Below are 16,150 nucleotides of genomic sequence, written 5' to 3'. Positions count from 1 at the left end.
CAAAGCCGTAATTAATACAAAATAAGAAACATTTTTTGTTTAGAAAATGTTAAAATAAGTATTTGTTTTGGAAATGAAGCTTTGCAACCTTTTTTTTTTTTTTTTTTTTTTGGCAATGAAGCAAACTCAAGCCCTAACTGGCGAATGCCTTGGTCTGGAGGTGGCTGTGGGACTGGGGACACGGCAGGGGTAGCTGTCCAAGCCTTGTGCTGGGGATGCTCAGAGCTCAGCAGAGGTGTGGGAACATACCAAGGAGGGGTGTCTGGGAGGAAAGGAGAGGAATTGTGGCATTCTGGAAGGAAAGGAGAGCCTGAGAAGCACTCCTTGGTGTGGGATGGTATCAGGCAGGGGGTCTGCAGGAGCAGGTACCCTGAGCTCGATGTCTTTTTGGGGCTCTGTGAGCTGCAGAAGGGAAAAAAAACATGTCTCCAGTTGGGATGTACGGGGAATATTGCTGCTTGGTTTCAGAGATTTTGTGTGAGGAAAAACACCCACTCATGCTAAAAAGCTTGGATTGTTCCCTGGTTTGCCTCAGCAGTAGGAAGAGCTGCTGCTGCCTTCCCGGCGAGGGGAGCAGAGGGCAGGGGGCTGAAGCTTGGGGGCTGCTCGAGCAGTCAGCTCCAGTCTGGGGGTGAAAAAAACCCTTTACATGTGGCTGGGGTCGGTGCGAGCGTGTCTGTGTCCGTGCAGGGCTTGTCCCCCTCCCCAGCATCCCGGGGCTCGTCCCCCCGCATCCCGGGGCTTCTTCCTGCATCCCAGGCACCAGCTGGTGCCGGGAGGGATGCTCGGGGGGTCGGTGCCTGCATTTAACTCCCTGGTTGCGGAGCGGAACCCGCAGCAGAGCGAGTGTGCGTGTGTCAGTCAGCATCCTGAGCCAATGGGTGCCCGGTAGGAGGTCTGCGCTCCCGGTGCACGCACGGAGCCTGGGGCTCCTTCTGCCAGTTGTGTGCGTGTGCAAGGGGAAATCAGACACACTGACTGCCTGCTCCCGTCTCTCCCTAGCTCGCCAACTCCGTCTCCCTCCCTCTGCAAACATTGGATTTAAACCTGCTCAGAATTCAGCGCAGACCAAAAGCAGCGGCGGCAGCAGCCAGCAGCAAGCAAATCAGCCGCTCGCCTACCGCAGCTCCAAGATGTACCATCCTGCCTGCTGGATCGTCTTCACGGCCACCACTGCCCTGCTCTTCATCCCAGGTAGGGCAGGAAGCGTTTTCTCGGGCGGATGGGAGGGCAGGGGCTCGCAGGGTGGGAGAGCCGAGCGGCGCTGAGCGCGGGGGGACCCGAGCTCCGCGCACATTGCGCCCGAACGCGCACATGCGGGCAGGCAGCGAGTTTCTCTGCAGCAGGGGATTGCCCAGGGCTCCCAGTGAGGGGCTCAAGAGCCCTGCTGGACCCCCAGGTGGGCGCCGAGCCGCCGGGAGCTGAGCGGTGCCGGCGCCTGCAGTGGGGCTGGCCGGGATGGCACAGCTGGGCAGGGGCTGTCCCCTCGGGCAATCTCTGCCTCCAGATGATGGGCTCATGCAGTTTTTCGCGTTCAGAGTTGGGCACCTGCTGTGCCTCCCTCCTTTGAGAGCTGTCATGCTATTCCCTGCGCTCCCTTCATCCACGCTTCCCTGATTCCTGCCAGGCAAACTCGCTGCCTGCGCCTCGCTCCCTTTCACAAAGTGGAAATGAACCCCCCGCCTCAATCCAGGCACCCGGGGAGGCCGTGCGGGTGCCGCAACCTCTGCCAACTGAGCGGGTGGCTCCCGAAATGTGGCTTAGCCTCGTCCCCGCGGCTTGCCAGGGGAGATGCTGGGGTTGGATCCAGCGGTGGCTCTGCGCTGATGCTCGCGGGGCAGCGAGCGCTGCATCCGCCCAGAGGGATGGGGGTGAACAGCAGAGCTGCGGGGTTAGGAAGTCACCGGTGTATTTCTGATGATGATGATGGGCACTTTTAGCTGCTGGAAAGATTATCATCCCTGTGTGAGGAGATGGGGTCTGGGTGTCGAGGCTCGGATCCGATCTTAACCCAACATGTGTTTTTCGTGACTGCCAGGCAGAATTCTGTTGGACTCGGGAGAGCAGGGAGAGGCACAGCTGTGATTTCAGCAGCTCCCCGTGGTTCAGTTACAGCTCTTTGCTGTGCAGGGTTGGTGTGTGTGGTGAGGGTGAGGCTGGTGGGGGAGAGGTTACTTGTGTCACAGCTGGCAAACAGCTCTTCTCACAGCAGTGCTGAAGATGAGGGTTGGTGAGCTAAACTTGCTTGTGGAGGCTCATGCCGTGGGACTGTCCACATCCTCTGGTGCTGTCACGGTGCAACCTGAGCAGATCAGAGGGTACAAGAGCCCCTGGCATGGGCTGGGTACCACTCTGTGGGATGGCAAGGGTGGGATGTACATCAGCCCTGGGGTTGGCACTGTCACCTGGGCTGAGCGTTGGCTGGTTGGGAGCGGTGGAGAAGAACCCCTGACAGCAGAGCCTCAAGCTCCTCAGCAACACCAGGAACCAAAATGGTGCATCTGTAGCTCAGCACCTGAGCACAAGGGAGCCGTGACTGTGTGAGCTGCCTGACTTTGTGCATGTAAGGGGGTTTTTCTGAAAATAGGTCTTGAGCAGGACAGGGCAGATGTGCCACAGCAGGGCTGTGCTGAGTGGAGCACTGGCTCTTTCACCCTCTTGCTGGATGAGGTTCTGTGGGTTGGAATTGCAAAGGAATGGATGGAGGCAGCCGTGTGGGCCAAATGGGAGGATGTGTGACACTTGATGGGCTGTCATCAAGATGTCCTTAACGTGCAGGAGCTGGCAGAGGCCTGACAGGGTGCATTTGCTGTTTGCCAGTGCCCTGCTGCAGTTTTCTCAGGACAAGGCTGTTTGGGCCAAGCCAAGGTCTGGGCTGGTCTGACCTCTGTGTGTGCCAGGGAAGGAAAAAGCCCCTTGCATTTAAGCTCCTGGAAACTTGGGAGAGGCTTCTTGATCCACACTTACGCGGTTGTAGCTTTCCCTTCTTATTTCTATTAAGCAGCAATACCTGCTTTGGCTTTGGGTGTCCCCTGAGCTAAACCAGCCCAGGACTTTGCCCAGCTGGGCTCAGCCCTTAATCCATCAAGCCAAACCCTTCTGCCTGCTTTAGAGGAAGGGAAATATTCCAGTGCACTGAGCTGCTTGGTGCTTTGCCTTCCTGCCTGGGATTTGAACATCTCCAATCCTTTTTATTTGTGCCTGGCTTGCAGAGGTTGGATGTTTTCCCTCTCTGTCCAACCTGTCCCAGCAGTGATTTCAGTCGTGGTTTCACTGCTGTGGGCTGGAACACGAGTCATGTTGGCAAAATCATGGATGACAAATGGTTCCTGCTGCCCCTTGGAGCCTGCACCTTCCCAAAGTAGTTTTTTTGGGGCTGTTTATTATTTGCAGGCATAATCCCAAGTGTTTCGTGCAGGTGAAGCTCCCCTGGGATATGCAGAGGCTGTTTCTGAAGTGCGAACTCTTTCCCTTTCCGTTTTTATCTGAATCCTGCGGGAGTTTCACACGGGGTGGTTAAAGTGAGAAGGGAACCTGCTTTTAGAAGGTGTAATTAGAGTGAAGGGAAACATCACAACTTGAAGGCTCCTGCAGAAAATAGCATCGCTAAGTTATTATTAGCTGTAATAGCTTATTTGCCAGTTTTTCCTCTTTCTCCTGCTCCCACCTCTGTTGTTCCCCCCTTCTCTTATTTTTGTTAGGAAAGATGCATTTTTCCCATTGGGTCTCGTGTCGTCTCGTTACCAATTTACTCTCATGGAATCTAAAGACACGGAAGGTTAATGCAATAATGAAACCCTGACCCTTCTGGTCATGGAGAGCGTCTTACTCTGCAGCTTTTTATTTCTTTGTAAGACAAGTTTCTATCTAAAATGATTTCTAAGGCTTAATGCTGTTGTCATCTGGAGCCTTGGGGGAGGCAGGCTCCTGGACAAGGGTTGCTCTCTGAGGTGGGAAGGATGCTGAGGATTTTTAATGAGCCCAGCACTGCAGGATAGGGAGGTGAGTGGGTAATTTAATTGTCAAGCTGTTGGCAAATGCTTTGAACTGCTGGGCATTGTGGGTGCTGCCGTTCTGAGATGAGGGTGGGCTGTGATGGAGAAGGAATTTGGGGCAGGGGGAAATCTATTTGGCTGAGCTGCAGTTACAGGGTGACATCATGGCTCTACAGGTGGCAAAAATCAATGCTCATCAGCCTCTTCAGGCATTTATATCGCTGCCTTTGCAGGCTTGGGGAAATTGCTTGTCATGGCAGTGGCTCCTTTCAGAGGTCAGTAATCTGGCAGTGCAGGGTGAGATGGACAATCCTGTTTTTTGCTGATTCCAGGCACTGGGATCAAGGTGAAGCTTGTAGAGCTTGGAGTGTCCCCCAGTGCTCTGCCACCACCCCTTACACCCAGGACCTGCTTTCTGCATCCTCCCAGACACTCTGTGTGACCTCATCCTTGCTGGGGCAGCCTGGCTTTGGTGGTGGCTGTAAAACTAGCCTGAATTTACAAAATGGACATTGCAGGCATTAAAAACATCTTCCCATCCCTTCCTAGTAGTGTCCCTGCTGCAGGAGCATGCATTTCCCACTGCCAGTGACATGACTGTCCCCTCACTCCGGTGGGGGATGGCAGGCTGGTGGAGGGCTGCTGATCCCTTCGACTAAGCCTGAGAATAGGTACCTGGAGCACATTAGTTCTGCTTTAGTGTCATTTCAATATGAGCAAGAGGGGCTTAAAGGGATTTTCTGTGCTCTCCCAAAGGCTGGGGATAGGTGTGGATAAGGCACTGCAGCCATCAGTCTTCCATGAGTTAGAGAAGCTGAGGTAGAGATCCCAGCAGGATGGGGTGTGAGCCCAAAAATGCTGTCTGGTCTTCCTCTGCCTGAGCTTTGGCCTGTGTTTCCCTGTCAGAGGGTGATTTCTCCATCTCCTGGCTCCTGGGACAGGGAAAAGGTTGGTGTTGGCCTCTTAGAGAATGTTTTATTTCTGCTGGGGAGGAGCAGCACTCTCTGTCATTTCCAAATGATGTGGGGAGGCAGCCTGATGGGAGGAGAGGCACGCAGAGCTCTTGCTCCATTCAAATCCTCACAGTGCAAGTTCCCAGAACAATCTGCCCTGGGGGCTGTGGCTTTCGGAGCGGCAGCTGCCTTTCAGGATGCCCCAAAGTGCTGAACCTTGCTCTGCGTTTTCCAGCAGCTTCTCTTTGACAGCATCTCCTTTGTGCATTCCGTGGTTGCAGACGGCCGGGTGGAGGAGCTTTTGCTGGTGCGAATCCCTGTGAAAAACTGAAAAAGGAGAGATGTTTCAAAGGCACCGATGGGAGCTGTGTGCCTTAACTGGCGCCTTTGAAAACCTTCTCCAAAGGCATGAATATTTGGTTATGGCGAATTTTGAGCTGCATAAACAGCTGTGTTCATATTTTCCACTTGAATGCGAAATTTGGAGTTTGTGCTTTGCTTGGTTAGAAACCAAAGTCACCGAGTGAGGCTGTTGGGGTGCTGTGATGAACCCCAATATGTTTTGGGGGGAGCAGGGTACCCAGCAGGATCCTTCTGCTGCAGTCAGGTGGGGAGAGAGGAAAACTTGTTGGTTTTTATCTGTAATATCCCCCATGACCCTGGGGTCACCCTCAGCTTTGCAGCCCTGCCTTTCCCCTCCCCAGTTAGGCAAGACTAGGCACTGATCCTCAACCCTCCTTACCTCCTGAGCATCCCCTGAGATGCTCTCTGCTGCTGGCATGTGCAGGATGGGGAGTGATTTCAGCTGTCACACTTCTCCTTTTTGTTTAAACTTAAAAATAATAACAGCTTTGCTGCAAATCTCCTTGCCTCCCAGTCATCTTTCCCTAATGAAGGCACGGTACTTATAATTACCAACGCGGCAACAGCACATAACAGAGGTGGCTTTGACACTTGCTGCTCCGTGGGTGGGTTTTTCCAGGGAGCTCCTCTTCGTTTCATGCTTAGAGGGAAGAAACACTTTCCTGCCTGCTTCTCCAAAGCTCTGGGATTGTGTTTTCACCCTCTAAGGGTGACCAGGTGATGTGGCTTGTCCGGTGGGAGTGGCAGGGGATGTGTCACCCTTGTGAATTGATGGATGTGTGAGCCCAGCGTTGTGGGGTCTGGCTGAGAGGGAGCTGGGGGACTCCCTCTAGTCCCAGTTTAGGCTCAGAGAGTGTGGGGTGGCTGAGGACAGTGATTTGGGACACTCAGGTACTGCAGGGACTTGTCAGTGTCGAGAGCCACCTCCTTGCGAGGAGCTGTTTTTGGGAAGTTGAACCTGTTGCCTGTGCGGCAGAGTCATGTGCGCCAGGGACACGTGTGAGATGAGGCAAGGAAGGGGGAAAAAGAGGAGATATTTTTAGGTTTACTTTTCTGTGAATTCAGCGCTAGTGAAAAGTGCTGGATTGACTGCTCTGGAGACTGGAGCGGGCTGCAGAGTGCAGGCAAGGGGTACCCCAGGCAAGGTTCCCTGTGAGCTCCATACTTCAGGATGGGATGCTGGCACTGGACTTCATCAGCTCTGGACAGCAAAGCCATGGGTGATGTCTGTAGTGTTGAGCAGAGCTGGTGTGCTTATGGGGTTTTCCAGGGGATATGGGATTCCCAGGAGGGCAGCGGGGGTTACTTGTGCTTCACGTGGCTTTGTCCTTCATGGTTCACCCCATGGGTTGATCCTCCTGGCTCCTCAGCCACCAGCTGACCCTGCAGCAGACGGGCTTGGCCTTCCCTCTGGTATTGTCTGTTCCACTACCCAAATTTCCCAGGCATATGTGTTCCCATGCTTCTTGCAGAGGATGGAAGAAGAGGTCTCCACGTGGGGCTTTGGCCCTCAGCTCCAAACTGGTGACTCTAGGCTGGGCCAGGCTGTGCCCCACATGTTTTCCAAGCAGTGTTTCCCTGCTGTCCTCCTGCCAGACTTTCTTTGCATCCTCTCTCCTAACTGTTTACTTCTGGCTTTTGTTTCCTGGACTTGTTGCTATGCATGCGGCATGTGGAAGGAGCTCCAGCGAATATAGGCCACACTTTGATTGTTCAGCAAGCTGGAAAATGATGATTATAATTTTTGACAGGAGGGAAGGAGGGGGAAGGAGATCTCTGGGCTTTCAAATCTGCTCTGTCATAAGCAGGATCTTGCAAGGGCCTTCTGATGACTTCTCCCGCCCCAAAGGAAATGGCGTTTGCATAGCAAGAGGGGTTAGAGGAAAAATTCCTCTCTTTACAAGGACAAAGCAGCAGTTCTTTCACCAAGCACTCCACCTTGCGTGGCGGTCCTGTCACAGTGCATCAGCCAAATGCGGTTGGTGTTGGCCAGTAATTGACTGGGAAGCATCTGAGAGAAACCTGGATGCTGCTAAAAAAACCCCTTCCTGTTAGAGCAGCACACAGGGAGCATCCCTCGGGGTGTAGAGGTGCAGGCAGAGCATTGTCCGCAGCACCAGCCCCAGGGGATGTGGGTGTTAAGGTCCTTAAAGCCATCCTGGAACTGTTCAGAAGCCCCAGAGACCCCACAGACCCCATAGAGTTGTCCCAAACAGGCAGCTCCATTTGGGCCACACCAGCAGTGGATTTGTCTCATCACATTCCTGGGTGGCAGCAGAGCCCATGGAGACCTTGGCTGCTCTATTGGCATCAGCTGCACAGTCCTTGCCAGATCTCCCCATTTATTTATTTTATTTAATGGTGTTGGCTAATTTCCACTTTCTTTCTTTCTTTTTTTTTTTCTTTGTGGTTGTTGTTTATTTTAATGCGATCACTTCTAATGAGGCTAATGACATTTAGTCTCTGTGGCGGTGCATTTTAATTTGGTCACCGAAATGTCAGCGCACGGCAGCCTCCTCCTATCTCCCTGTGACAAAAGGCACCTCAGACAAAGGGGCTCTGTCCCCAACTGTCCCTCACCCTCCTTATCTCCTTCCTCCCAGGGACGGGCCAGGACTTTTGGCAAAGCCACCTCCTGCCATCCCCTCCTCTGCTGGCACCAGGGGAGCAGGTTTGGCCGCCAAGGGCTGCAGGAATGAAAGGCGAGGGTTGCCGGAAACTCGGGATTTTCAGGCGAGCCAGAGCCACGTAATTAATCAGATGTCAAAAGCTCTCAGCAAAGTTAGCTTTGATCGGCAGGGAAATCTGTCAAATAGGTCGTTCTGCTGCCTCCGGTGCTTTTCTGTCTTGCTCTGCCCATAAGTCTACCTTGGCATTTTTCCTTCCCATGGCAGAGGTGGGAACTTCCTACAGCAAGGTGCGACCTTCCTGCTTGGGAAGCTGGAGCAGCTCCTCCTCACCCTCACCAGGGATGGTGCCATGGGCATTGCAAGGCTGGAAACTGGAAAAGGGGAACCAGCTGGGGTGGGAGCTGTTGATACTTGGAGAAGTTGAGGTGCTCAGATGGTGCTGTGTGAATTTGGAGAGGGCTCTGGTCCAAGTCAGGGGTCAGGAGCAGCCTAAACCCTGGGGGAGGTGGCATTGGGGTTGCAGGTGGCTGCACTGGAGAAGTGGCAACTTCTCTGCCTTGTGTTGTACTTGAGCCTCTCAAGATGCTGAACCTCAGGAGCCCAAGCCATTTTGCTTAAGAATGAGTCCTTTTTTCTGCAATCTGGGTCCAAATGCAGCTGAATTTGATCTGTTCTCCTTTGATCTGTTCCTCCTTTGCTATTCTATGTACCAGGAATGGATGAAGATTAAAGTTTGCAGTTTCTGAGCAAACTAGGTTACTCATCACTGCACGATACCCAATTACCTGCTGATACCTCAGGAGTGAGAAGGTATTGATCCTGCTTGGATTTGAACTTGTTGAACCAAAGACTCTGGATATTTCAAATCTGTTGCTGAGGACATGTCGTTCCCTTCAGGAATCAAAGTGGGATGCAGGCTGTGTTTCTGCACCACATGGGCTGTGGGAGGTGGGTCTCTCCTCTCTGCCACATGGAAGATGACCAATAAGTGATAAATAATCCTATCTCTACTCTCCACAGTCCAGGAGGGATGCAGACATAATGACTTTTGTGATGTGCCTGGGGAATATCTCAGTTTTACGGGAAATAAGTCCCCAGAAGCTGATTTTTACCCCACATGGGTGGGTTCTCTGTGCCCTCTCTGCTCACCACTTCTTTGTGAGCACTGCAGGCTGCAGAAGTGCCTTTGATAGCATCCCCTGTGTCTGCCTTCCTCCTGTCTGTCGTGTTCCCAACCAGAAATAGCCCATCAATTCAAAATAAACCTGAAAATTCTTCCAAAATTACCTGGTGAGACGAGGCCGGGGGGCCTGGATCAAAACGTTTATTACAGAAACTCAGTGATACCAGGTCTCACTCTCACACAGTGGTTGTTTCCAGTAGATCTTAAAATACTTCACGGAGAAGAGAAATTTCATTGTACCTGTTTTTGTAGACAGGGGAGCCAAGGAATAAAGAGGGAAAATGACTTGCCCAAGGCATGTGCAGAGACACGTGTTAAGAGACGTGTCCTTGCTGTAGCTCCAAATCTGTAGTGCGTTTTTCCTTGTGAAACAGTGGAGTTTGGCTTCCTGCTTTGAGAAACAGAGGAGAAAGAGTGTAAGATCAATACACTGGGTGCTAAAAATCCCTGTACTGGGCTGACAGGGGGCTGGAGCATCCCCAGGCTCTTGGACCTGCACTAGGAGGACAGGATGCCCCAGTTTGTGTCCTGGCAGGAGAGGCTGTAGCACAGATCAGGCAGCAATGTCTGGAAGTAGGAGAATGTGAATTCATGATCAGGCTGACTTTGTGAGTCAAGGAGCACCCTCTGCTCCTCTCCAAGCTGGCAGGAGGGCAGCATGTGATTGATCCCCCTGCCCTTTCACGTTGCATCTTTGCCTGTCTTTCCCCTGAGGTTTGAGAGTGATGATCCCTGAGCTGAAAGCAGGAGATGAACAGAGAAATTCTCAAGCACCCTCTTCACTCAGCCCTTGGTCTCCAGATGGAAATGGTCTTTGGAATTTCACAGAGAGCACACATTTGTCCTGTCAGTGCCTGCCCTGCCTCAGCTCCGTGTGCTGCAGCATCCACCGGCCGCTCGGAGAGCCGCTGCCTTTGCCAGCCTCTCCGTATCCTCGGGATACTTTATCTTTATAAAGTCGCAATAAGTGGACAGTATAATATATTTCACTTTTAATAAGGTGTTGCCAGTTGCACACACTCCGCAGAGCAATTAGTGTCAAAGGCAGCTAAGCAATGGCGGGGCGCCGTAATTCCGCTGTTTACCGGGCTGCAGGATTTATGGGCAGCGCCGGAGGAGCCGCGGTCACAGCTTGGCTGGAGGCACAGGAGGTGCCTTGCGCTGGCTTGGAAACCACGCTCCGAGCTGCTCCGAGGTGTGGAACTCTTGGGAGAGAGGCAGGAATGAGCCACTGCTTTGTTTTGGTGGCCTCTGTTGTGGGACTCAGAAAGGAGGTGCTGAGTCTTCTCAGATGTGCCAGCTGGACAGGAGTTGTTCAAAATTCAGAGTGAGAGGACCCTCTTGCTCTTTGTGTGTTGGCCTGGAAGGCAGAGCTTTGCTGTGTGAGGTTGTCCTTATCCAGGAAGGGAATCGCAGAATGATAGAAGGGATTGGGCTGGAAGAGACCTTAAAGCTCATCCCATCCCCACCCCCTTGCCATGGGAAGGGACATCTTTCACTAGACCAGGTTGCCTGGCTTTGAACATCTCCAGGGATGAGAAGTCTGGAGAAGTCTCTAGTGTCTAGATTAAAGGGAGATCCTGGGCTTGGTTGGCACATGGACATTGTGCTGGTGGAGGTGGTCTGACCAGTCGAATGAAGACAGGACTGGAGAGGGGAATTTTCCAGTCTGGGGGAGGCTTTTTCGCATCCTTATAGCCTGTGAGGTACCTGGAAGTATCCAGAGATTGTGGGGGACCATACTCGGTGGTGATGCTTCCCATGAGAGTAATCCCATTTTCTATCCTGGGTATCTAGGACTTCTTACTTGATTTTTTAAAAATTTTATTTTAGCATCAGGGCATGTTGGGCAAAGTGCTTCAGTGAGCTCAGCTCAGGGAAGTGCTTATCCCTACCTCCTTCCCATGAACTGAACATTCCCGCTTTTGTCTGGGGACTCTCTGATCATCACAGGCTGTACTGTGCAGTTTTTGTCAAGTCAGTCTGTGTGCTGATCTCACTGCTGAGGCTGTCAGGCAGCTCCACCATCCTGCCACAGCCCTCCTACCCAGATCTGACCAGGCTCGTGCTGCCACTCGTGTTTCCAGAGGTTTGACCCACAGTCCTTGGCTTTGTGGGAGGACAGAAAGTGGTGTCACACCAAAGAGCAGTGAGGAGGGAGGTTCTGCTGCGCCTCACGGGTGGATTGGGCTGCAGGTGCTGCAGAGTCAATCCAGCCAGGATCTGCTGCGGGGAAGCAAAGTGGGTTTGTGTCAGATGTGTCGGATCTGATTCCGAGGGTCTGGAATCAGCCCGGTGGGGAATGCAGCCGCTAACGAGCGAGGCGCTGTGCCAGGGATGCAGCGCCGCCTTCCACATCCCTCATCTCCAGGTGCCATCAGCTCTGCACACCTGAACCTGCACCTCTCCTGGTATTTGCCACCCCAGCCCCTGGGTATCCCTTCATTCTTGGAGAGATCAGCCCCAGAATTTGGTTTTTAGAGCGAGCACAGGTGATATCCCCCAGCCCATGCCCCTGCCTGCTACCCCTTCCCCACCCCTGTTTCTCAGTTCAATAAAGTCCCAGTTTCTTGGGTTTGTTCTCCGAATTGAAAGCCTTCCATTTTCACACCTCTGTAATTGGTGCTATCTGTTGAGAGAAACTCTGCAACTGCAGCCAGCCAAGGTCAGGGGGAGCTGAATTGAATTAAAAGGAGCAGAAATTGGTTCGAGGTGGGCAGAGGGCCGCAGGGAGAACTATGCAATTTCTCTCCTCGGGGCTCCTGATGAGCAGAGCAAGCAGCAGCTTCCCATCTCTGCCCATGGGGGGCTGACACTGGCCCACCCACACCTTAATCTGCACACTGAGGTGGGCACCTCTCAATTGAAAACAAGGAAATGAAACCCAGCATCTCCTCCTTTTATCTGACCAGCAGGCCAGGGCTCTGCTCCTCTGGCTCCTTGGCCAGGATGCTGACAACTGTCACTGAAATGACCTTGCCGTGATTAAATACAGCAAGAAATGATGTTTTTAATAAAAAAACTAAAGCTGTGATACAAGCTGATGGCTGGGAGATTTGAGATGCTGTGTGTTAATCCTACCTATATCTCAAGCCCACGTTGAAAACGCCTTGTGCTGTTGGACTGAGTTAAGGGTGAGCATCCCTTTGGCTCACTGTTTCTCAGCTCAGAATCTGTTGGCTTCAGCTGCTGTAAAACCAGAGCAACTTCGGCCAAAGCCAGTGGATTTATAGCCCCGTGGCAAAGCTCTGGATGGAGAGTGTGCTGGGAAGTGCCAGGTGTGGAGTTGTCTTAGGGGAATAGATGTGATGCTTACAGCTCTTACGGAGTCACTTGGAAGTTTTCCCACATTTCTTTTTCCCCGTGAAAAATGGTTTTTTGGTTATCTTCACTCACAGAGGGAATAGGAGCACTCTTTGCTTGGCTCTGGGAAGTTTGCTCATCTTGAGAATGCTGTTTCTGGGGGCAGGAGGAGACCCAAGTGAGGAAGGGAGTGCTGTGATCTCTGATCCCTGTGCTGCCCTTACCCCTCAGCCCACAGAGAATCCTTCTTCCCCAGGCTGGGCTGGGCTGACTTTCTCTTTTACAGCTCTTCTAGTGGGTGTGTAATCAGTTTTTGTAAGGGATTTGGCCCCAGGTCTTCCCCAGCCCAGCTAAATGTCCTTCTTGCTTTGGTGCTGGCTTGGTGAGCATTCAGAGCAGAGTGGCTCCAACGGGACAGTGAAGAAAGGGGGAGATGAAATTTCAAATGGTGAAATTTCTGGCAACAAGGGAGCAATTTTCCACCCACTTCTGAGCTGGAGCAAAGCCCTTCCAGTCTCCCTTTCTGTTGCTCCCCAGCTGGGCTGGCACCAGGGATGTGCTATTTATTAGAGGCAGGAGGAAGGCACGTGGCCAAGGTAGCCTTGGAGGATGCCAAGCGCGGTGCCCTGCCTGCCCAGCTGTTCGGAAGATGTCCCCAGCCCCATTTTTCCTCCCAGGGGACTTGATGCTTGTGGCCTCGCTGTCCCCTGCTCTTGTCCCCAGGCAGGGGAGGAGGCAGTGGCACGGCTGGAGCCGGCGGAGTGCCCTGTGAGCACCCCGGGCCCCTGCTCTGCCTCTCTCGTAATTTATACAAGCGCAAGCCGATGTTCCCTTTTAAATTGACAAAGGCAGAGACTGGAGCCCGGGAAGCCCTCTGACCCCGGAGCCCTGGTCCATGAAAATTACAGGCACTGTACAGCGCGTTTCCTCTTGATGTACTTGCAGTGGGGAGATGCTGGTTAATTTGCCAGGACTCAGAGGTGACCCGGGTTTAATAAAGAGGATTAATGGATTTGAGCTAAAGGTCTCGGCTGTTTGGAGCTGATAGCCTTCTCCTTCGAAGACACTCTGGCAAGGCAGGGCTCAGCCTCCTGTCGGGAGAGGTGGGGGCAGCTCTGCTGGAGGAGCCTGCCGTGTGGGCAGGGCATTGCCTCGGGGTTAATTAGCAAAGCCAGGTACCCTGACCCATGTCCCCGGGCTGGGCAGTGCTGCTGGGAGGCTGCCAGCCTGCCCTGTGTCCTCCCTGTCATTCCTGTAGTGGAGCAGGGAGGCTGGTGGTGTCCTGGGGTGTCCCTTTCCCACCTCCCAGACACTGGTGCCATCCCTTAGGGGGGACACGAGTGGGTGAAGGGAGTGACAGCTGGGACACAGAGCTTGTGCTGTGCCTTCTGCTCCAGTTTTGGGACTTTGTGCTGAATTTGGGCTCAGAGCCCTTGTTTCAACAGCTTTCCCTGTGGCTGCTTTAGGATGGCAGTGCCCCCCATCCAGTGCATCCCAACGGCAGTGCTGATCTTACGGAGAGGAGTTTGTGCATTGTACCAAGTCCAGGGATTTACACTCTTCCGTGGGGAAGAGCAGCAGGGTTTTAGGGATGGGCATGGTCACACCAGCAGATCCTACAGTGGTGGGCAGCTGGGGAGCAGCAGAAAAGATGGTTTGGCTCAGGGCTGGACACTTCAGCAGTGTCACAGCCTAGTGTAGGGATCGAGGAAAGATGGAAAGAGAGTTTCTTGCCTGGAGGATGTCTGTGTGGAGGATGACAGGGCTGTGGCGGACAGGAGCAGCCTAAAGCAGTTTGTCTCAGCAGATCCATGCTGCTCTCCCTGCAGGAGCCCTCCTATGTGCTGTTCCCAAAGGGTTAACAACAGTCCTGTGGGAAGAATCCCACGGGGCTGGCAAAACCCGTGGCAGGAGTGATTGGCTGTCAGGGGCTGTGATGGGGAAGAGGCTGAGCTGAGCCGCTGCCATACCCCCCTGCTCTGCCTTCCCACTTAATGTTCCCAGCACGCAGAGAGCAATGAATTCCCCGTAGCGTCCCGCTCCCTGGCCCTGGAGTCTCTGGCGATATTCCCGTAATAAGTAAGTGGAGTACTTTGGACAGGAGCAGCCAGGGACTGGGCCAGTTTCCCTGCCGGGAAAATGCATGCACGATCAATGCAATCAACTTACCCTTCAGGTCCTTTTTGGGTTGGATGGAAGAGATGCTCTGACTGAAACCCATTTATTGAGTAGGGAAGGTGCAATGGAATTACAAGCTGTAGCTTTTATCAGCTCCTGGCTTCTGCCTTGTCTTTTTCTTTTCCAACAGAATGCCGAGTGTTATGAAGCATTATTCTCTTAAAACGCCATTACTCCTCATTTCAGAGGGGTGTGTAAGCACTCAGTGATTCATCCTTTGCCAGCTGCAGGTGGAAGTGTTCAACAGGAGATCCTGGTGTGGAGCTGGGTCACCTTTAAAGTATTATTTTTCCCTCAAGGCTGGGCACTGACCTCTCTTGCTCATCAGGGAATTCCAAGCGAGCAATTCCCTTGCAGAGCTGAGCATCAAGTCAGAGCCAAAACCATTTGTGCTCCTGCCTGTGCATCCCACAGCTCTTTAGGACAGGAAGGGAAGATATTTAATGTATCACAGAGAGATTAACTCCAGGAGCTGGAATGGATGATTCAGCAAATGCACTTAAGTGTGATGCCCTGTTGTAATGGATCCTATGTGCTGCTGGATCCCAGGTGGAAACTCCAGAGGGAGTTTTTAGGGATGTCCATGGCTGCAACAAACCCTGAGCATCATTAGGAATGAGGTCAAATTTTGTTCATCCTTGCATGTGTTTTGGTCACTTTGGGCTGACCCTGGCAATATTTTTTGCTCTGGATAGTGCGTGACTCATGTGGAATGTTTTTCCTCTATAAACAAGCCTATTTTTTGAGTTACTGCTGAAATGGAAAAAAGAAAAAAAAAAAAAACAAAACAGAAATTGTGAGTGTGCTGTCATTTAATCTCTTTAAACCAGCCACCACAGAGGTCAGGGCAAGAGCTTGTCTGGCAAATAATCTTTAATGTTCACAAGCGGCCAGGACATGGGGTTTGTTTCACTCCTGCGAGGAGTATCAGCTCTGTACCATCCTCTTCCTCAGGAGCTCTGCAAGCTGGCTTCTGGCACTCTCTCGTCCTGAGAAGGGTTCCTGATGAGACACACGAGATCTGGCTAATGGCTCTGTGCTGCTGCCCTGGATCCAGGGGGTTGGGCACCAAATTTAGCCGAGCAGTAGCTGGGCAAAGAGTCTATTTCAGTCAGTGCAGGGCACTCTGCTGGCGTGCAGAGAGGAGAACTCCAGTCCTGAGACTGCTTCCCGAAGGAACACCCTGGCTCTGGATGCAAGGAGCCACTTTGCACTCAGGTCAGGTGCTTTCCCCAGAGCCATCCTCATCGAGGAGCTGGGGGTGCCACAGTGGGGACCTCACAAATGAGCCTGGCTGCACCGGGGCTGCTGCCTTCATGCATTCAGCCAGCATTGTCTTCCCTCTTCTCTGCCTGGAATTCATTCATGGGATTGCCATGTATTATTTAGCTCAGCACTGGAGATGTGAGACGCTGTTTCGAGGAAGGAACCAGGCAGAGCATCCCCAGCTCCGGGTGTTGCCTGGCAAGTGAGCAGAGCATCTCCCTGGTCTGACCCTCCAGCCCTGTGCTGCTGCCGTGGCTTTTCCCGGGAGAGCTCTCATCC

General features: G+C 52.7%; 1 protein-coding gene across 2 annotated transcripts in view; it reads left to right on the top strand.

The window, feature by feature from the left end:
• Positions 1-904: 904 nt before the first annotated feature.
• The window catches only part of LOC146427471 (opioid-binding protein/cell adhesion molecule homolog), a 295,961-nt gene continuing 280,715 nt past the window's right edge, over positions 905-16,150 (top strand). The window contains exon 1 of one of the 2 annotated variants that reach the window (XM_085081659.1): positions 905-1,194. In XM_085081659.1, coding sequence (XP_084937785.1) covers positions 1,134-1,194 — 61 coding nt within the window. In that variant the 5' untranslated portion in view covers positions 905-1,133. Of the gene's footprint in view, positions 1,195-15,774; positions 15,824-16,150 lie in introns of those variants that run through there. The other variant, XM_085081660.1, reaches the window with a different exon arrangement.

The sequence above is a fragment of the Lichenostomus cassidix genome, chromosome 24 (genome assembly GCF_008360975.1).
Source record: "Lichenostomus cassidix isolate B80296 chromosome 24, HeHo_3.0, whole genome shotgun sequence".
In the NCBI taxonomy this organism is placed as follows: Eukaryota; Metazoa; Chordata; class Aves; order Passeriformes; family Meliphagidae; genus Lichenostomus; species Lichenostomus cassidix.
The sequence above is the reverse complement of the archived record's forward strand: the minus strand, read 5'-3'. Positions and strand labels throughout refer to the sequence as shown.